We start from the raw sequence: 22,228 nt of genomic DNA, 5'->3' as shown, positions 1-22,228 counted from the left end.
TCACAAGCTATTTCCTTGAGTCAAGTGGCGTGGTTTCTAGGCATACTCGTACGCAGTGGCGGTGTCAGCTGTCGGTGGTAGGAGTGGCAAAGCTCGGGCAAAGTCCAAGGTTAAGGCGGCAAAGGCGCAAGCTTAACTAGAGATATGGGGTCCTCCCCCAGAAATGTTTTACAGTCTATAAGTATTTTAGGCACTGCTCGTCGAGATAAATAGAGCTGATCAGATACCGCCTGACGACAAATCACTAGCTTATTCTAATAGAGAGGGGGGTGTCAAACGAACGGAGTGAGTGAAGCAAAGTGAATGAATGTTCTTGCCGCTTTGAACCCATACCCTAAAACCTTTGAGGATCGGAAAAAGCACTTCTGACATTGATTGGTTCACGTGCTATTGTTTATAGTAGGTTTACAACAGGATGGGCTCGGTAAGAAATCTCTACAACATGCAAGTTTATGACCGAGTGGGAATGTGGGATTTAATCAGCGTATGTAGAAGGTATTGATTAGCGAAACATATCACAAATATTTTGTTTTATGTCTTTAAATTATTGGGGGGGGGGGCAAACAGAGGGCAGACCAGATTTATGGGAGGGCAAATACCCCCCCCCCCCATGGCGCCACCACTGCTTGTACGTGGCAAGTAGTAGGGTTACAAACAACGGTATACTAGACAAACGAACAATAATGAATTGAAGAGATAATCATTGTTTTCGTAAGTGTCTGTATTAATTGTTTTGTGGAATTTAGTCAGAGTTTGCTGCCAAAACTGTACATGGTGCAAACATTCTTCCAACGTAGATGAAGTTGACCTCCATGGATCTATTTATTGAATATAAATTGGGTTATTTTTGACAAACAGGAATAGTATTACGGACAGGACGAAAGATGGCCATATCTCGGTTATTTCTCAACGGATCTTCGTTGGGTTTTCATTTTTGGATTCTTTTGACGAATCCCATAGGGCCTCTCGCTGACAGTTTTTCGAAATTCGGAAGTTCGTTCGATTAGTTTTAGCATCATAGATTTGCGAAAGTTTTCTCCAACATTTTTTCGATATTCAAGAGAGCGTATCTCTGTCAGTATTTGAGGTACCAATGTTACTACAAATGGTCTAGTTTAAATATATTGCGCCCTTACCTTTTCGTCACCAGTCCCTCATATCTTATTATCGCCCATTTTGGAAACACTGTGTTAGATGAAGTCGTTTTTAGTGTGCGAGAAAATAATCCGAGAGGTAACGGAAAAAAGTTTCAAATACGTTCACTAAAAGCATAATGGGTGAAAGACGGGCAGAATAACTGTAATTTCCCGTCATCTTAGTTTACATTTTATGAGAATGTTTTTAAAAAGGCGTACGTCACCTCAGTAGTACTGTGTCGTACCTTTACTTTTGCCATTGCTAAAGATAAAGACATTACGGGACCGATTTATGAACAGTTTGGCGAATTAGATCAACTATTAAATTGTCATTCTCATAAAACATCTGCAATATCTAGAATGCCCCGCGAAACTACTAGTATTTGAAAAGCATTCCACGTCAGCCTAAATACTTCCACCACAAAAAAAACTATAGAACAAGGACAAAGAATTTGTTGTATCTCTAATCTACCCCCCCCCCACACACACACACCCCAAAAAAGTCTCCTTAAAGAGGGTCACGTGGATAATTTTAAAAAGTCATCGTAGACTCGATTGTATACCTAGCGAAATTTAGTGACTATGTCTGGTTGACGGAATCTAGAGTCGTGAACCCGTTTCTCACCTTGATATTATTATATCTACTGAAAGAGAATGGGTTTCAGGCGAGTCATTTGCCCCTAGTTAGAAATTGGAATCAGACCAGTTATTTGATAATCTCGATTACGAACATGGACGTAACAGACTTTAGACATATACTTAGTGATAGCTTAATGTTATTTTTGAAATATTTCCACGTTACAGGTGCCTGTGTTACGTCGCCCAAAATAAATAGTAGCCTTTTTCCATAAGTATGTGTTATAGTATTAAAAGATCTAGTAAAAGAAGTCATCTTTGTATCACGTAACTTGGCTGACACGGAAACTAGCAGCGGGTGCGAAGCCTGGGGAAAATTCATTGCATATACAAGACGATATTGTCTTCAATCGCTGGCCGTTTGCAATAAATATCGTAGCCTAATTAAATTCTCGGATTATCCACTGCCCACTTCTTTTTCCGTTGTTTTTATCTCAGGAACTGCTGTACGTTTAAGTCTTTCGCTTTTTCCTAGTTCGGTCACTATCAAGTTTATCAACATATACATCAAGAGCTCCCTAACGCTGAGCGAGCAGCCAATCTTCGCGTGCAACCTTTGACGTCACTTGAGCAGGTTGCCGGTTAGGGAAACCCTTACATATTTGTCCTGTATGCGCTCCATGGGTGTTTTCAGGGAATCCAGTATTTTTCTAGTAAGATTGGATGTTTCTACTTTCGATATATACCAAATTTGCCATAATTTTATTGGAAATAACCACCCGATAAATGCTTTTGTGGGAAAGTATTTTTAACACTGGGCTGACGATGACGAGTATTAGCTAGTAGGTGTAAATTTTGTTTGTCATGCTGGCGTATCGGGTCGAAGGTATATAAATGACATTGTTATATAGTCTTGTGCATACATAACATCCGTTTGCAGTGAGAAGTTTAACAGACCGAGTTGTCATAACATACATACCCGATGGATATGAAAATTATTGTTTGTTGTGTATTGTTAGCAGTGTTTGTCGTATCAACATCAGGTAACATATTTTTAAATATTCTTCTGATTTGTAAATAATCACAGTCACAGTGGCTCATTAGCCGAGTCTGGGGTTCGATACTGGTGTTGGCCGATGAAGTCTAGTCGTTCGGATAAGACAAAAAACGAAGGTCCCTGTACACCTTAACGTTCAAGTAAAATAACCATCGCCAGTTGGAATTCAATTACTGTCCAGGTAAAATTCCTTCATAGAACAATTCATGACGTATGCCCACGAGAACAGTAGAGAGTTAAACCTCATTACAGTCATTCATTTTGTTTAAGTTTTCAATAGCCTCAGTATACATAGAACACGTATGGTACTTTTAGCTTTCGAATAATATAAGACAATATCTAATTATACACAACTGGTTTTAGTACTTATAATAAGAGTGTTTATAACTTCGATAAAGATATCAACTCAAAAATCTGATCTTAATTATAAATATAAATATGCTGGTTAAATACTACACACCATCTAAATTAGTACATATGCATTAAGTATGGGCTTGTCATGTGAGAAGATGTTTAAATAATAATTAATTTATACATCATTTGAAGCCAGTAAAATTCATGAAGTAAACAGGCGTAGCTCTTGCATAATGCATCTTAAATTTTAAGAAATCCCAAAATACGCTCATATAAGAGGTTGATTAAAACTTGGATATGGTAAGAAGAAATTGGATATATAGATACCGAATTTTTTATTGTTAAATTGTTTTGTAGCCTGGTGGGGCAAAAGATGTCCCAATAGATGGTTTAATAGGCTCCCACATTGTGGGAGCAGTTCACTCCAACGATGCGGAGATAAAAATAGATGTGGTAGTGGTATGTATCTGTTAAATAACATTCTATCGCCATTCTTATATTATTTTATATACCAACGGATTTTTTCGAGATAACGAGATTCGATGGGACAAAATACTTCAGTGTGTCCGTTGGTTGGGACGGCTGTTAATAAATGGGGGCATCCAGGTCAAAGGTTTAATAATAAGTTTATACTGTCGCATGTCTAACCCAACTAACCCACCCACCGGTCAAAGACCCTTACGTACAAGCGAATAAAAAATATCCTAAGAGTATTTTCCGAAATAAAATAAATATATGCATTAAAATTACCCTTTTGAATCTTTGTAGGAAAAATGTGCTGCAAGGTAGGGTGGTGTCCAGGCCGATATTGTCGTACTCCTTACCAGCCCTTTAATTACTACAATTGGTTTCCATTCTATATTAGAAGAAAGAACTTAGTACATGCAAACAACCAAGTTGGTACAACTACTACTACTACTACCACTACTACTACTACTGCTAGAACTGTGGTTGATGTTGATGGTACGAATCGTCAAACCACACCATCCATCCAATCTGCTTCACAATCCTTTCAAATACCAGTAACAATAACACGTTCAGGTAAATAGAACACCTAATGTTAATGTCATTCATCTGATTTCTTAAAAGTAAGCAACGTAGGTTGTCTCTTAAATGATAATCAGCCAGAGGTGTAGCTGAATTGTGCAGGACTTCCTGTTTAGGCCAGACATATTCACAATCGGATTGTGGGGATTAAGTTGGATACCCAGTCAGTTTCAAAATTGGGGATTATCGGCATTTTTAAAATATTTTCGTGAAATTTCACTTGGTTTACTCCTTCGACAATATGTAATTTATATATTTAATAACATACTCGGCCCACTGCTGTTTACTTCCTACACTACACCAGTTGCTGACATAATGCGACGTCACGATCTTGAGCACCACATGTACGCAGATGACACTCAACTTTATGTTGAGGTAGATGCTAACAACAAAAACCTTGCGAAACTGGAGGCATGTATAGAAGACCTTCGTAACTGGATGAAGTCCAACTTCCTCAAGCTAAATGATGACAAAACGGAGGCTATCTTCTTTTCAAAAACAAAACTGTCTTTGCACAACTCTGTGCTGGTTGGTGATGTACACATTGAAACTACAGACTGTGTCCGTAATCTTGGAGTGCTCTTGGATGAAAATTTGAAAATGAAAAGACATGTTTCTACCATTTGCAAGAAAGCGAACTTCCATCTCTATAGGATCGGCAGAATCGGAAACGTTTTAGACATTGATACTACAAAATTGCTCATTAATGCCTTCGTAACATCTACACTAGACTACTCAAATTCAACCATCATATCTCATCCACCAACTACAGTCTATTCAAAATAAAGCAGCCCGAATTATCACAAGAACCAACATTAGAGAACACATAACTCCAATCCTTGCAGATCTACACTGGCTACCTATGAATTACAGAATATGTTTCAAAATCAACACCCTCACCTATAACTGCCTCAACAATCCTAATTCTCCGGAATACCTTAAAGATCTAATCCATCTATACATTCCCCAACGTTCCCTCCGGTCATCCAATCAACTACAACTCAAAACACACAAAACAAACACAAAATTTGGAGAAAGAGCTTTCTGTTTCGCCTCCCTCCAAGAATGGAATAAATTGCCCCTTTCCATTAAACAAAGTTGTTCTGCCTCAAGTTTTAAGAAGAATCTCAAAACACACTATTTTAATATGGCTTTTAATCAGTGATTTAAATGTTTTTATAGTGCTATTAATCATTAACTTTTTAAACTCAGTTTTACTTTTAAATTTTAAGGAGTGTTTTAAGTTATTAATTTGTGCGCCACTGAGCAGTTCTACTGAATGTACCAGCGCTATACAAGATAGATTATTATTATAATAAAAACTTTAGGATAGACATATAGCACGACGTTTTGACGAGTATTCTCTTATCGTTTTCAAGTACAAATAAAGACGATACGTTTTTATTTATGGGTAACGATTTAATTAATATACTGACTAATAGGGATCCCTATCGATAGTAGCCTTCTATATTTTTCGATCTGACGACATAAAGATATGAAATAAAGGTTTAAAATTAAATTTAGATTATTCAGAAACATAAGCAATGGGCAGTTGGTAACAACATAACAATAATTCTTTTATACTTGAATTTATTGATATGAATAGCCCATTTAATATTTACCAGAATAAATGTATACAATACAGACATCCATAATATGTACTATTTTAAGAAGCTTTTGAATTCTAAAATGTTCTAGAGGTTAACCCTTTGAATATTCAAGATAATATTGTGTGTGTAAGCTGAATACAAATATTGTTGGGGTTTTTTTTTTTTTTTTTTTTTTCAAAAACGAGTATTAGCTTCGACGTGTTTTTTTTTCAAAAAAAAACAAACAAAAAAAACATGTCGAAGCTTATACTCGTTTCGATATTATTGTATGGTTAAGCGAAATTACATTAATTTCGATCTTAAATCAGCAGTAATGTGTATGCGAAAATTGCATGCATTATAGTTTCCGAAAGGTGGAATTTCCCAAAATTATGAAGTAACCTTCTATACAGTGCTGTGCTGTACTTTACAAATCTGTAGCCACAAAAATTACTTATAATATATATTTTGATAATAAAACCCGTTGCTATTGTTATTCAGATACACACAGATGTATGTACATCTGTCTTAGTTACGAAAATGGCGTGTAAAATCCATGTAAATCCATGTAAACTTAAAATGGCCAATGTTTATTTTAACAGAATATTTCTGTTTCAATAAGAAGGTGCCGCCGTGGTTCAGTGAATAAGAAGTTGGCTTGCTAAACTGGAGTTCCCGTGTTCGATCCCGGTGGTCGATCAGGATTTTAAGGCGTGATTCCAACGTATATTCGTTCGGATGGGACAAAAAAAACAAGGTTCCGTATACACATTGGCGTGTACGTAAAAGAAACCTTGACCGCTTGCATCCAATATAAGAGTATGCCGCAGTGCCGTTGTCCGGGCAAAACTGCCTTCATAGCACACTGTATGTCTTCATAAGCTCAGTCTGTAGAATAATAAAAACGATTTCATGTTAGTTTCAATACGAGTGCTTTTGATTATTATGAATATTAGTATGAATATGATATTAAACTCCGTATCTAACTCTCTTTTTGCAAGTTCTGAACAAAAAGCTGACACACTAACAGACAATCATATTTTATTTGAATGTTGATATCTTTTCAGGAGTCTGTGATCGAGCACGCAGTATAAGCTGTAGTGGACAGTGTACACAGGATGGTGACTGTAGCACTTCCAGAAAATGCTGTAGAAACCGGTGTGGAACAAGAAGTTGCGGACCAATTTTACGTTCATCGGTTTTCATCAGTGGCAAAAAATAAATATAACCTGATTCCATAAAATTTTAATGTTCTTATTTATCCAAATATTATTGCTATTTTCTTGTTTATTTACTTGTGATTCTGATTATTAATCACAGGTAGCGAGCTGGGATATTTAAACTGGTTTATTTGCCCTATGCTTGCGTTCAGAGTTACGACTAAGTTTAGCGATCACCGGCTTTTTTTAGAAAGCAGCGTAACTTGAAAGGCATATTAGCTGGTTTATCGTGGCCATCTGAATGGTTTGGCTTCAATTGCAGGCATTTGCATTCTTAGGGCATAGGTATATCAATAGGTTTCAGTGGAATATTATTAATGGTGGCATTTCTTATAATGCGTGTGAACAGTGAAAGCTACACTCTCCTGTCTTAATGGTCGTCTGACATGCGAATTATATATATAGTTGTCTGAATGTACAAACTATGGCAAAAATGAACCAAAATTCTATGGACCGGTATCTAGGTGGTTTGTTGGAATATTAAAACGTTGACTTTCATGTCGTGTAACATGATCAGTGTGATCACGATTTATTCATACAATCCGAAAAGATCTAATATCGAATTCAAACAATATATTTCAATTTACTTTGGACACACTTTGAGTAACTATTGATGGCCAATATTAATCTATATTAATACATATTTTGTAACACTTATATGTCTGTAACACTAATTATTTTCCGCCAATGTTTCCATAAATAGTGAATATCATTTACCCCCCCCCCCCCCGCCACAACTACCACAAAGAAGGGAGGGGTGGCCGAATGGTGAGCACGTGCGTGCTGTATCGTAAAGTCTGTCATTGAGTCAATTGGCGTGGTTTCGATTCCCCGGTTGTACGTGGAATTGGGTCGCCTGTCCAACCTCGTGGGTGTCCTCCGGTTTCCTCCCACTGCTAAAGACCCCTACGCGCAAGCGAACTAATGAAATAAATTGAACCTTGTGTTAGTCCCGAAATGACCTAGTTTGTGTCGAGTGGAAGTTAAACCCCATTTCTCTCTCTCTCTCGCTATTAAAGAATGGATAAATGAATTTTCTGAATAATTTAAAAATCGTTCATTTTGAATCTGAATAATCGCAATATATGATATGAGTAATAGTTACAGGTGTTTGTAAATAAATATTAATTCAAACTTTAATATAAATTTTAAACGGATGAATAAACTTAGATCCTGTTGACCCGTTTATTAGATATCGTCAAGAATAGACAGTATAAATTAGCTGAGTAATACTCCCATACGAACCAATCCCCCTTGTCATGTGTTTATTAACATAACGTATGTATAATAAGTGCATGGCAAGCTGAACATAATAAGCCAATGAAATGAAAGGTTACACCAATACTTATCAAGCAGTGATGTAATGTTTGAATTTTGTTTGCGCAAATTGCACATATTGAGCTAATAAATAATATCGTCTGGAATGACAACCTGTCGATCAAAAAGGCCAGGATTGCCATTTTAGCGACGTTTTGTTGTCTCGTCGGCAAAGTAAATTATTAGTCCACTTAAAGATGCATAAAGTAAGATTTATTTAAAGCGCTATAACAGTTGAAACTAGATAATGAAAAGGGAATATCTTGAACATTTCGGTCAAAATACTTCATTCTGAGCGACGTGTTTAAATGCGTTGAAAATGTAGAGAACCCGATGGCACCGAGAGTTGATTATTATGGAAGGGTATAGGGGTCAGTAGCGCGAGAGATTCCGCAATATTAAGTTGCTAATATGTCAACATATTATGATTGTTCTGATGATTTTATCTCTAAAATACAATTTTTGCCGAGTTAATTAAATAAATAGCTATGTGGTATATCGCCATTTTGTAATGTATGGTTCAATTTAGCTTCAATAATTCGCTTGCGCGTAGGGGTCTCTAGCAATGGGATTGAAACAGGAGGACCGGGAGACAACCCACGAGGATGAACATGAGACCCTACTCATTGTCATGTACAAACGGGGAGTCGAAACCATTTCACTTGACTCAATGACAGACCTTTTTATCTAACGCGGCGCGTTAAATCATTCGCCCGTACCCTCTCGTGGTTGAATTTGTTCGACAACCAGGCTCATTATTCATGAACTGACAGAACTGACAGAAATACAATCTAAAAGACGTGATTCTTCCATATGAACAAATTGAGTTCCGCTTGGTTGGGTGAAAAAACATTACGTGTTTAGGCAATCGATCCAACTCTTTGTCATTAATATTCGTGGGACCCATTAAAAATCATAGTCATATTGTTTACAGACAACCACTAAACTAAGTGCCTTCATATTGACATTATTATTAATTATACGTATATGATTGCTTCGCCACGAAAATATAAAGTTTGTTTATTACATTGCACATTTTCAAAGGTACGATTTCACTTAGTTGTGAGGATGACAAAATCGCGAATATACATCAAAAGAATGTAAATTTACATATAATCCTCATAAATTACCATGCAAACGGCGGCAAAGAAATAACTGGAATAAGACAGACGAATTGTATCCTTAAACATACATTATGCAAGAGGTAAATCTGCCTATTGCGGGTCTTTCTTTAGGCCTGAACTATTTTCTAAATTATTAATTAGACATTAATTAGCTTACCTGGATGGCATAATCAACTCTGGATGGCATAGGATTTCTCCGATATTAAATAGATTAGGACAGTTCAGCCATATTTTGATTTAAGCTAAAAATGGAGGAGCGAGACTTAGCTTCGAACAACCAATACCATGGTTGAAATTATTGCACACGTCTTGTCAAACCTTTAAAGGCTCAATACCACTCTTGTTGTAACTGAATAATATGTCCCAATCTTTATTCTGGTCAACAAATTGTACTATTTTACAATATTCCAATTAATTGATGATACAAATTTCATCTTAACACAACTAATTTAAAAAATTGGAAAAATTCAACTAAATGATTTGAAAAGCCTGACTTGGATTTAAAAATATTTTTGAACCCTGTGGACAAGTAAAATAGGATTTAATGGATAATTTACACAACAGGTAGGACACTAACACATCTAGTACTTAGAATAAGGCTATTTTTTTATTTTCTGGGGCTGTCAAGCCAGCAAGAGTGTTATTGTCCCTTTAAAGACTTATATTTTCGCTGGCAATAGAGTAATTTGAATGAAATTTTCAAATTATTCATTTTACATTATCTATTTTCATACTATTATACTATTAAGTTTCTTTGGCAGTTTGATTGGAAAAAGACTTGGGACCTAGAATTTATGACTAGTAATTAACGCCCTTATCTCGACGATGTGTAGTTCCTCTAGCAATTCTCTCCCCCATATCCTTTTGCATGGCAAATTTTGTTGATTCTTGGTCTATAAATTCCTTTGACCAGGTCTAGCAGAAAATCTAAATGGTCAATCCATTTGAATGCTTTTATCATATGATTGTGCTATAGTGGACTACTTGTCGTTATAAAGATTATCGGAATAATTTCTTATTCAATACACTTTTGGAGTTAACATGCCATGACCGAAGTCTATTATTTCAAAAGAAAATGATCCTATTGAATATAACAACATAAAAAGGTATGTTTACCACCCGGAAATAAATTTTTCTGGAGAAAATAATCCTATTAAACGACATAATAAAAATACGTTTTTCACTCGGAAATAAATATTTCCGGAGAAAATAATTTGAAAAACGTTAATCGACTTTGAATAAACACTGTTTATTTAATCCATCAGACAACTTTTAACTGCAACGTTTCAATGAGGATACTCTCATCGTTATCGAGCAATAGCGGTGAGAGTATCCTCATTGAAACGTTGAAGTTAATACACCTAGTACATGTTATCCAAAAAGCTGTTTATCGTTATCACTAAATGGCCTTTAAAGATATTTATTTAGTCCATCAAACAGTTTGCAAAGAATTCAGTTAATATACTGATTAGTTGATAGAAACGTAATGTGTTTCTAACAAACAGTGCTTGAATACAGTATAAAAACGAAACCAGTTAATGAACAGGATTGATTTCTAATGCAGTCAAAAATGACAGTGGTTTAATATGTTATAGGATATTTTTGGAATAATTTGTACATAAATCCCAAATGGTAAATCTTGCCTGTTTCTTTATCGAAGGCCTCTCAATACAAATCTGTTACTATAAGAATATTTTCGTATATTCTATGCTCCATAAACCAACATATTGAATGTCCATAAAGATTTACGCGGGTCATATTATTATACTCGACTGGTGTCCCTAGATAAGCAATAGCGTAGTCGTGTCCGTCACCTAATCCACAAACGTTTGTGTTGATGTATTAGACAAAATGTATAGGTACTTAGTGTACGTTATATTGACTTTCGACATTTAAGGTGCATTCCTGTTGGGGTCAGACTACAATGAACGATACAGTGACCACAATCCTGCATGTGTTTCTTCTTTGAAAGTAAAAATGGGTAATATCTGAATATGTAGTTTTTACATACCCAACAAGTCGTGACATTTTTCGACTAATTAGATATGTCGAAAGAATGAGATCTTTCTTCTTTAGTAGTATCTAGTTTACAACCGGGAAACATGGTGGTGACATGGTGGCAATTGGTGGTGGGGGTTGCAGCCCTTGTATTTGTTTCAGTGGGTAAGTAGACATAAAAATCAATGAAAAGGAAAGGAATGCGTTCAAATTGCTTGTCATTACATAACCGCACATTTGGAAACTAACCTTTTGTTAAAATTTTCTTTGTAATGCCAGAATAGAGAATTTTGACCGAAAAGCAGCGTTACCCCCTATCATTCTTGATTTGTATGATATTCGAACAGTGCTTTATTTTTAAGCAGGGAACCACGATGGATCAGTGAGTAAGACAATGGCTCGCTAGCCTGGGGATCGCGGGTTCGCTCCCGGTCTTGGCCGAGAACGTTCATCGCGATTTTTCGGCGTGGTTTCCCCATGTCTTAGGTGCAGGACAGAGAGGGCCTGACAAGGACAGCTGTCTAGTCATTCGGGTGGACAAAAAAAACGAGGCCCCGTGTACACATTGGCATGCACGTAAAAGATCCCTTGTCAATTGGAATTCGATATGAGAGTAGGCCAAAACTCCCCTCATAGCACAGTGTATGGCGTATGCCTGTCTTCATTAGACGAGTCGGAACAGAACAGTAGGAAGTTAAACTCAGTTTCATTTCATTTCACTATTTATAAGCATGACAGGCGCTACCTCGGAGAAAAACACAATTTAAGAAAGAAAGAAATGAAGAGGACCGTGCTCTAATTACATACTAGAAATCCCCCCCCCCCCTATAAAACAACATTCTGTCCTTTCCGAATGTTACATCTCGAATTATATATCCAATTGAGTTATATTATTCTTTAAAGGCTCAATACCACTCTTGTTGTAACAACAGAATAATATGTCTCAATCTTTATTCTGGTCAACAAATTGTACTATTTTACAATATTCCAATTAATTGATGATACAAATTTCATCTTAACACACCTAATTTAAAAAATTGGAAAAATTCAACTAAATGATCTGAAAAGCCTAACGTAAACCTTTTTAAATGTGACTTGGATTTAAAAATATTTTCGAACCCTCTTGACATATAAAATAGGATGTAATGGATAATTTACACAACAAGTAGGACAATTAAACATCTAATACTTAGAATAAGGCTGATATTTATTTACTAGAGCTGTCAAGCCACCAAGAGTGTTATTGTCCCTTTAAGTAACAGTAGCGCAACATTTTCCTCCTATAGAAATGGTTGATGTAGAAAAGCAAGACGTTGAAAATTAATTTCTAAGGTCACAAAAAATTGTTATTTCATGAATGATTAAACAAAATAATTGTTATTTCATGAATGGTTAAACTATATTATAGTTGAATTTTGGAGATTATCGATTATCTTTATTCCAGATTGCCAAGAATATCAAAACATGGAAGATTTAACTTTTAAGACACAAGGTATGGTTTATGTTCAGATAATAAGACTATAAAATATACAATTAGCTAACCAAGGATCTTGAATATACATTTATATATTCATCAACTGAAATTAAACACCATGTCCACTTCCAAATGGCTGGAGGATGGGTCATTGGTATTACTTTTCTTGTCAGTAAGTCAGACGCAACATCCGTGGTTCCAAAAATATATAGGAATATTTTTCTATTCCGTTTTTGATATACCAAAACCAAATGACATACTTGTCTGTGTAGATATTGCAAAAACCTAAACGATTTAATGATATATGTAATTTTATATAGGCGCTTGTTCAGTTGTTGTAGACAATAAGACAACATTTTGTGCCCCACCTATCACCGATTCATGTAGAAATGATAGTGATTGTGATGAAGATGTAAAATGCTGTGACAACCCATGTGGTAAATATTGTGCTAATACGACCATGCCATTTATCACCGAGAAACCAGGTAAGTTTTACAATTCGTTTAATATAAAAATAAACCTGCTGTCGAATCTATTAACAAGTGAAGGAAAACTAACAATAAAAGGGAGATAACACATCTTGGCTCTCGACGCAGCCCCCTACAAAGCAATACATTGAGTGATATTAAATGCACTAAAACAAAGCTCCGACCTATTGACGCAGTAACTGATCAACCGCACCCCCCCCCCCCCCGCCCGTTAATTGACAGAGGAATAAAAGGGAGATACCACAGCTGTGTTTTAACATTATTTTGTCTTTGAATCGAGTGCTGTTAAATACATTACAAATAAGGCCCTGATCTCTCAACGCAGAGGCCAATCAAGGCGTGGGCTCCCCCCCCCCCGGGCCACTCACCGTAATTATATATCGACAGCATTTGGCATAATCTGTTTCTATGAAACGTGTACATTTTAACGTTTGTTTATTTGGTTAATGTGGTCACCCAACCAATTAATGTCCTGCGTCCGCCGCTGTCTCGACGTGCAATTCGTCTTCAAGATATATTTTACACGGTCATCACAATTCCATAATCTATTTACAGGAATTTGTCCGGCATTATTAGATGCTGGTGGAGTGTCTTGTATTACACCTACGATTGATGAATGTTATCAGGATGTGGATTGTCAAGGAGACGATAAGTGTTGTGTAAATCCTTGCGGAAAATATTGTGCTCCTCCATCAAAACATCTTGCTGCATCCAAACCAGGCGAGTATGGTTCACCGTTGGCAGGATTAGTCTATTTATATCAATTAGTTTATATATTATTTAAGACGACCTCCAATAAGTCTCCATATTCATTAACTAAATAAGAATTGGTTGGTGAATAAATTTTGAGTTCGGAAGAAATATTTTCTGATATCGAAAGTAGCTGTTAAAGTCCGTTAAACGAATTTTAGTGATAGAATTTCATATCGAAAGTGTATATTAATCAAACTGTCTTAAAATACATCACGTAACTTGACATTAACCCTTATTTAAATACATTAAGCCTATTGAACAGAAAATATGAAATATATGACTTGCTTCTGAAGTAATGTTTCGTCAATAAGCACAATCGATTCCAAAGCCAATTCTGATTATATTTTCGGCGTCTTGAATAGTAAATAGCTATAATAATTATAAAAAGAAAGTCAATGTTTTATTTCTATCTCTTCGTGTAAAAAGTCGAATTCCAAGCACTAGTGGTAACCACGCTGAACATGTTTAACCTATGAATATTAATGCAAGGACAATCTATTTAATTTAATTTAAATAGGTATATGTCCGACCCCATTCGATCCACACACCGTTTTCTGTGCTAGAAACAGTAAAGATTCGTGTAGCCATGATGGTGAATGTTCGGGAAATTTAAAATGTTGTTCCAACCCATGTGGTAAATATTGTGCTACACCTCACCTGCCAGCTGTCGGACTACATATACCAGGTTCGTATAACCCAAAGTAGTCTTAATTTCCTTATTCAGAATTTTCAGCAATTTAATATCAGTTCTGAAAATTTTCCGAATGCTGTATTACAGTACGATGTGATATCCAAGTATGCGTGAATTAATGAATGAAATGGAATGGGGTTTAACGACCTATTCTTCAACACTAACCAGCCTAATGAAGACGAACATACGTCATACAGTGTGTTTTGAGGGACATTTTGCCCAGACAGCAAATGGAACCTGACTGTCAATGAATGGTTCTTTTACGTGCACGGCAAAGGGTACACGGGACCTCAGCTTTTGGTAATATTCGAACGGCTAGACACTGTTCTTCTCTGGCCCTCCGTCCTGTGCCACTGACAATGGGGATCTAGGCTAGAAAATTGCGATGAACTGTCTCGGTCAACACCGGGAAGGAACATGGGCTCTCCAGATTAGCGAATGTGGCCCCCACTCGTGAAGGAATAATTACGTTCTATATCTAAATAAAAGCCCTTCTTTTATTCAGTTTCAACTGCGTCAACTGCTCCAGGCGATTGTCCCAGAGCTCCTGACCCATTACAGATTGTATGTTCTACACCCATCACCGATTCCTGTCAACATGATAATGAATGCAGAGAAGGTTTAAGATGCTGTAGCAATCCATGTGGAAAATATTGTGCCTTTCCAGTTCGACCAGAACCCTCATTTATACCCAGAAATGGTACATTTTCTGAAATACAGTTTTATAGATGCTTTTTGTGAAACTTTAACACAAAGGTTGGATTACCCCATTTACAATTCGAGGTATAGGCGTTGCCCTTTTTCAGGTTGTATCAAACGAATTATTTCTACATAATAAATAGAAGCTCCGGTTAGCCCAGTCCCTCCCAAACGCGAGTAACAAGAGAAGGTAAATTCAGAAGTCCTTCAAGAACGGTGAGGTGGTCGTCTATTTTTCAGTTATAGTGTTCACCCAAACTAAAGCCTGACTATTGCCCGATATGTTTCCACATAAAGGAAAGTCAGTATTACTAGGTTTATACTGGTCAGAGATATTTTCGGTGAGGCCGACACAGAAACCATCTTACGTCGAGTTGACGGTACGACATACCAAACTATACCCACTGACACACGAAGAAGAATGAATAGACGGAAATAACCTGGTCTTTCTCCTTGGTTGCATTTTATGTAAAGATAGTAAAATAAAAGTTCTTTATTTTGACAGATTTCTGTCCCGTACCACCAGATCCGAGAACAACATTATGTTCTCTACCCATAATAGACTCATGTGCAACTGACGAAGACTGTGATGAAGATGGAAAATGCTGTGATAATCCATGTGGTAAATATTGTGCTGGTACCATTGAGGAAATACCATATGATAAACCAGGTAAGTTAATAAAGAACAAAAGGAGTCTAATATTTAATAAGCACCATGTTTCAACACTACGCCTAATGTCGAGTTCAGTTCCAAATTTTATCCAAACTGCGTAGATTAGAGTTTTTCTTCCAGTAATCGCCCCTACTACCTATTTTGGGGGGTTTGTGCACCAACCACCAACAAGGACAACTTGTGGCGCAGAGCTGCATAGGCCCTATCGCGTTGTAGTACCGGAGTTATCTTCCAGTAAAAGCCTCTATTACCTATATTGGGGTTTCTGTAATACATATATACACACTCTGAAATTTGGGGTATAAGGGCAGATGATGACATCGAATGACATAGGTCAGATGGTGCTGCAGTACCACTTCCAATTAAGGGTTATAAACTTGTAACGCGGCACCAAACGATAGTTATTAATAATACCATTGCTATAGCGATTACATAGCAACCCAATATCACAAGAAACCTATACACTTAGTATTGCACTAACTGTCCAGCGGCGTTATGTCTAAATTCAGCCCCGGTTGTCCGTTCATAGAACATTATCATTTTATTTTCCAGGTTTCTGTCCATTGATAATAACATTTGGCGCATGTTCTACTACACATAATCAGTGTAAATCAGATATTGACTGTAGAGGGAGAAGTAAATGTTGTCGAAGCAAATGTGGTACCGTCTGTAGATTTCCAAAAAATGGGTGGTACTTCGATTTCCATTCCCTTATTTAGACGTCAGTGACACAAATCAATGTTTTCAAATCTTGGACACTGTAATTTAGTTAGATAATTAATTGTAAACATTGCAATAAAATATTGTGTAAGCCAAAATTGTAGTTATTTGTAAATGGTTTAGAAATCGTTGTAATAAAGAAAACTATACTTTGCATCAGTTTTTGTCATTAACAAAGACATAATATGGTGTCATGATACAATAAACAATGTTTGTGGTTTCATTTTTAATGGATTGATTACAATAACTATCAGAAGGAATATATTTACACATTTTGATAACTATCAGAAGGAATATATGTACACATTTTGATAAATGTAATGATAGCAGACAAACTTTATAATTTGATTTAAAAAAAATTGTTTTCAATCCATTCTTTGTTTCCGTATACCGAGTTCAAGTTTACTTAATATCAGAACAGTTTTATCATTGTCTGTGTCGTGTTCTTAGTTATGCACTATAAACAGCCACTTATCTATTTAAAAACTCACTAAAGTCTCCTGAAAAATGCAACCATATGAAGAGCTTCCACTGATTTAGTAAATCAAAATCATAAAAAAGAAAGGAAATAGAAATACAATTTTAATGCAGCGTAGGAATCAGAAAAATAAAGACAAAACCAAATAATTATAAATTGTAATGTTGTGTAGCAAATCAGAACTATGAAGACGAAACAAAATAAAGATATAATTTTAATATTGTGTAAAAAAAATATCGGAACAATATAGGTGAAATGAAATAAAGATACAATTTTAGTACAGTGTAGAAAATCAGAATCATAAAGACAAAACGAAATAAAGATTATAGAACTTGAATGATGTGTAGAAAATCAGTATATCATAAAGACATAATGAAATGAAGATGTAATTTTAATTAGATTGCGGGCATACAAAATATCAATAAGTGATAAGTAAACAAATACATATATGTCCAACACTGATTGATTGAATAGACTCAAATTTACGACCAACTGAACCAAAACGATGTCCAGACTATAATATACATAGATAAAATATGATCTGATATAAATTGATTGAATATGACATCTCCTCCAATCTTTAGAGTAATTTTTAAAATTTATTCTAAACTTTACACACAATGACATGTTAATTACGGGTCGCCTAAATAAAGTATTTCAGTTAAAGTTTGAATATGCACAAAATCGAAACGTAACTGCATTCCATTTTAATCGACGTGTAAAACAATAAAAGAAAACCAAGTACGAACAATCCAGACCATTATACAAAATAATGTAAACAGCAAATGGACTGTTCACCTGGCACCACACCTGACATAGCTGCATCCAGGCCATTAGACAAAATCTCGGTAAAATAGAGTAATTGGCCAGTGGATAAAACGAACAAATCTTGTTTAAACGATATTTCATCAAAAAAGAAAGAAGTCAACAAATTATAATGTTATATAAATCAGGTTTAAAGGACATTTTCACTCGCCAAAATTTATCATAGATTCTATATTAACGCCTATCCAAGCACTGGTTGACTTAGAGTAAGGTACTTATAGCCAAACGTTCGTCTAGAAAACCACTAACAACTGAATTGTATGACAAGTAAAACGACAGTTCAGACGTTAATATCTGAGTGACAGTTAATAAAAACCAGATTTCGATTACGATTTAATTTAACATTGAAAGTGAAACGAAATCAAAATTAGAATTTTTATTACATTGTGCGGGTAATAAAAATCTCAACTGATTTTTAAAAAAGTTGAACAATTAATTCATCAGTATGTTTTTTTATTTTGCCGATGAACTAAAGGACCTACAATTTAAAAAAAAATCTAGACCGAGTTTCCTTTTAAGAAAGTGTTTTAAATTCGTAATGTGTGTTATAATCGGTATAGTTATTATGCTGACGGCAACAGACAAATGATAATAAATATCTTCAAGATTTAATGTAAATTGTGCTGTCAAATTTGATATATCACGCCTTTGTATTTGACATATTGTCGTTTATCATAATGATAGTTCTATGATGTAAATATCAAGTTTTTTTGTCTATCTCTCAACGTTAAATGCTTCCCTTTTGTCCTGTACAAAATAAATAAAATACATAAATGATAATGTGCAACATGTTGTAAACTAACCATGATGAATGGTAATTATCTGTTAAAAACTTTTATACATGTAATGGTCACGAACACAATAATTCACGTCAAAACATTCAGGTTTTGATTTAATTCTGTTTTCGCATTATACCGATGTGTTATGCTTGTTTAAATATACACGATTTAATGTCAGTATCAGTACTGGGATGCAATCTAGGGACAATCGCAAGCATGTACGTCATGTATTGGTGGATTAAAAAAAAAGAGTGCAAAAATAAAATATTTATGAACTCTGATATACAACATAGTTTAAAAGAAAATAATACGAAACTTTAACAGTAAGAAATATATATCTTCCATGTATTTTCATTATATATCGAGCCTGTCTTGGTTTAATAGTTAAATAGGGATGGAATATTGGTAATTAGACAATGCCTTCAATATCGGCGTTAAACACTAAATATGGCAGCCTAGCTGAAATATTCCGACAATATATAGGCAAACAATGTACCTTACTTTCACTTTATATCCGGTCTATTTTGGTTAAAGGGAGCTAGGTGGGTTTAAACCAATGGTAATTATTTTCTCCGATACTGAGTGGATCAGCCAATGCCTGCTACATCTGCGTTAAACGAGTATATGGGGCGGGGGGGGGGGGGGATAAAGCGAAATGTTCCAACTGATCATAGAGCTATACGTAGTATATATTAAAAATCGTATTTGGATTAAAGATAATACAAATCTAATATAAATTTAATTGCATCCGCTCTATGAAATGCAAAAATAGGAGCCATTCATAACGTAACTCAGAATAAAGTAATTTGTCTGATATTTTCCACATATTCATATTTTCATTATCTATTTTTGAAAAATATTCCTGCAATGATAGCATAATAAATAATTTTGGGCGGTCTCTAATCCCAAATATACCTAAAAGCGTAAAGGAATGAAATGACCCGTCATAATTTATAGTTAAATCGTGGCCACCCTTGTATATGTACTTTACATATATGTCACCTTCTCATATTCATGGATACTCTATTGACATTAATGCTTATATCATCATTTACCTTTAACACCAAAACTATCAACCACGTCAGATCCCTAAAAAAAATCGTGATATCTCGACCAATGATTATCCGTCAGTTTTTGTCAAGGGTCAAAACGACTAGTTTATAGTTCGGAACTCTCCTCATTATTTAAATATGGTATATTTTTGAGAAGACTGTAACACCATCTTGTAACATCCGGTTCGAGCACACCACAGAGATCAACCGCCATGCTGAAGCTGTTCACAGTCACTATACTTTTGTCTTTAGGACAATTAGGTAAGAATTTAATTACTTATGTATTGTTAAGTATGTAATATGTGAGGTGTCTTATACAAATGGGGTTCAAAAAAGTAAAATGCTTTTATTAGAGGCTCTCGTCTTATAATCACCTTTTCTTTTAGCTTCAAACTGAAAACCCAATTTCTGGATTGTCTCTGTATGATTGTGAACCATTCAATTCAAATGGTAAAATGTTCCAATTTTGTAAGCCATTAAAAAAGAAATGCCCAAATCAAGTGAAATGGACCCAAGGGCCTACTGTAAGAGTTAAGTTGTGACTTTTTGGTTAATGCGGTTACTGTGGATAAATGGATAAATATTTATGGCAGCATATTTAATCCCGAAATACCTTTCGCTGGGGATTGAGCCCAACCCCTATTATGTGAGCGGCTTTACAATAAATATCTGAAAAAAAACGTCATCAGATATTTTCTTTCGTATTTCCCGGTTTGATTTTACAAAACAAATTAAGATAAAAATTTATGATGTTAATGACAATGATATTATCATCTTTGCCACAACAGTGATTCGTTTATAAGAATAGTCTTTATGGTTTCAGCAAGTGCAGCTTCTGATGCTTTACCATGTAAGGTTGGAAGACATCCACCAGGAAAATGTCCATATGATCCAACACGAGGTCAATGTGAGGAAGAAGGCGACTGTCCAATGGGTAAGATAAATAAAAGACAATCCATAGTCAGTGACTGCAAATTTGTTATGGGATATCTATTGAGCCCATCCGGACACCTGTTACCACTGTTTGTCGCGTATTTTGTACACGAGGAGCAGTCCATTTGCTGATTACACTATTTTGCTTGAATACACTATTTTGCCTATAACGTTTTTTAGGACTTCGAATTCTGTCTTATGGTTTGGATTGTTCGTACTTGGTTTTATTTTATTTCTAATGTTTCTACCCAATAAGATTCTATGCTCTACGCGTGTGATTCAATTTGTCTACGTCAACCCCAATCCATTGTCCACAATTTGATGTGAGCGTTCTAGAGGATAATGTAGTTGATAGTTATACCCACTGATTGTCCGGGATATAATCTGGTACAGGCTCTAGTTAATTATGATCCCATTGATTTGAAACTTATACACTAGAAGAATAATTAATTTATGGGTTGTGACAATTCTCACGTTACCTAGCATAGAATAAATATGGGAGAATCGCTGTGGAATGACAGCCGAATTAGGTGCTTTGGGCGTATGTTTCATCGTCCATCAACTAACCTATCTGTTTATATTCTAGCGAATACAGATTGTACTCTTCAGTATATTCAGAAGAACCCTTTTATTATACCGCGCAGTAACATAATTTAAAAATATATCCATGTATAGCCCTGACGCACTTAAGTATATGGGTACCTGTTCAGTCCCTTAGCTCCCTCGAATATGCCAAGTTAACATTGAAGTTGAATTATATATTTTTAAAAAAAGCATGATTTATTTATCTATTTATTTGAATATAGAGTGTAGATTAAACAAAAACGTATACTCTCAAATCACTGAATGCGCAATGGTTAGCAATGTATGTCAAATATCAAATTCAAATTGCTGTTCATTAAATTTTAATCAAATTAGTAATTGCGTTAAAGAGTCAGTACTATCAAGTCACCTTTAAAATTGCCTAATCACTTCTGCATCATAGTGGAACGCCGAGTTGATTTAATTTGTTTCAAATGAGACTAGAACAGTTAACCAGCGGCTGCCAGGCAGGATACGCCCACATTTTCGAGAGATGGATAGAGAACAAGCTAAGAAGAAAGTGATTTTTCCTACAATCAAGGGCCATAATTCAGGAAATAAAAATTCAATATGCGCGAATATCGAAAAAAACCAAGATCTTTGGGCTATAAACTTACATTTCAAGTTTCAACAAAATCGGATAAAAATTGTGACCTCTATAGG

At 35.4% G+C, this 22,228-nt stretch overlaps 2 protein-coding genes and 1 long non-coding RNA gene across 4 annotated transcripts in view; all 3 read left to right on the top strand.

The window, feature by feature from the left end:
- Window positions 1-2,563: 2,563 nt before the first annotated feature.
- LOC126815573 (uncharacterized) lies at window positions 2,564-7,002 on the top strand. The gene is made up of 4 exons (XR_007677983.2): window positions 2,564-2,755; window positions 3,481-3,582; window positions 3,892-4,164; window positions 6,827-7,002. It is a non-coding gene; the product is annotated as an uncharacterized LOC126815573 (long non-coding RNA).
- Window positions 7,003-11,428: 4,426 nt separating this feature from the next.
- On the top strand, window positions 11,429-17,070 carry LOC126815683 (whey acidic protein). Of its 2 annotated transcripts, XM_050541549.2 has the most exons (8): window positions 11,430-11,583; window positions 12,863-12,910; window positions 13,213-13,377; window positions 13,936-14,100; window positions 14,651-14,818; window positions 15,330-15,524; window positions 16,029-16,193; window positions 16,749-17,070. In XM_050541549.2, the coding sequence occupies exons 1-8, from the start codon at window positions 11,523-11,525 to the stop codon at window positions 16,913-16,915; spliced, it is 1,134 nt and encodes a 377-aa protein (XP_050397506.2). In that variant the 5' UTR covers window positions 11,430-11,522; the 3' UTR covers window positions 16,916-17,070. The 2 variants fall into 2 exon arrangements, with proteins under 2 accessions (XP_055955734.1, XP_050397506.2); XM_056099759.1 differs by lacking the exons at window positions 14,651-14,818; window positions 15,330-15,524 and having other exon boundaries at window positions 11,429-11,583.
- A 3,009-nt stretch (window positions 17,071-20,079) lies between these two features.
- The window catches only part of LOC126815684 (WAP four-disulfide core domain protein 3), a 97,074-nt gene continuing 94,925 nt past the window's right edge, over window positions 20,080-22,228 (top strand). Inside the window, exons 1-2 of the mRNA XM_050541550.2 lie at window positions 20,080-20,311; window positions 20,874-20,984. Coding sequence (XP_050397507.2) covers window positions 20,263-20,311; window positions 20,874-20,984 — 160 coding nt within the window. The 5' untranslated portion in view covers window positions 20,080-20,262. The remainder of the gene's footprint in view (window positions 20,312-20,873; window positions 20,985-22,228) is intronic.

Source organism: Patella vulgata, chromosome 3 (assembly GCF_932274485.2).
Source record: "Patella vulgata chromosome 3, xgPatVulg1.2, whole genome shotgun sequence".
In the NCBI taxonomy this organism is placed as follows: domain Eukaryota; kingdom Metazoa; phylum Mollusca; class Gastropoda; family Patellidae; genus Patella; species Patella vulgata.
Note: the sequence above shows the minus strand (reverse complement) of the source record. Positions and strands in the feature narration are given on the sequence as shown.

Bases quoted from the DNA above. Each gene is read 5' to 3' on its own strand.
- LOC126815683 (XM_050541549.2), top strand. From the start codon at position 11,523: ATGGTGGTGACATGGTGGCAATTGGTGGTGGGGGTTGCAGCCCTTGTA. The intron at 14,819-15,329 runs GTTCGTATAACC...TCTTTTATTCAG, and splicing joins TGTCGGACTACATATACCAG to TTTCAACTGCGTCAACTGCT. The intron at 15,525-16,028 runs GTACATTTTCTG...TTATTTTGACAG, and splicing joins CTCATTTATACCCAGAAATG to ATTTCTGTCCCGTACCACCA.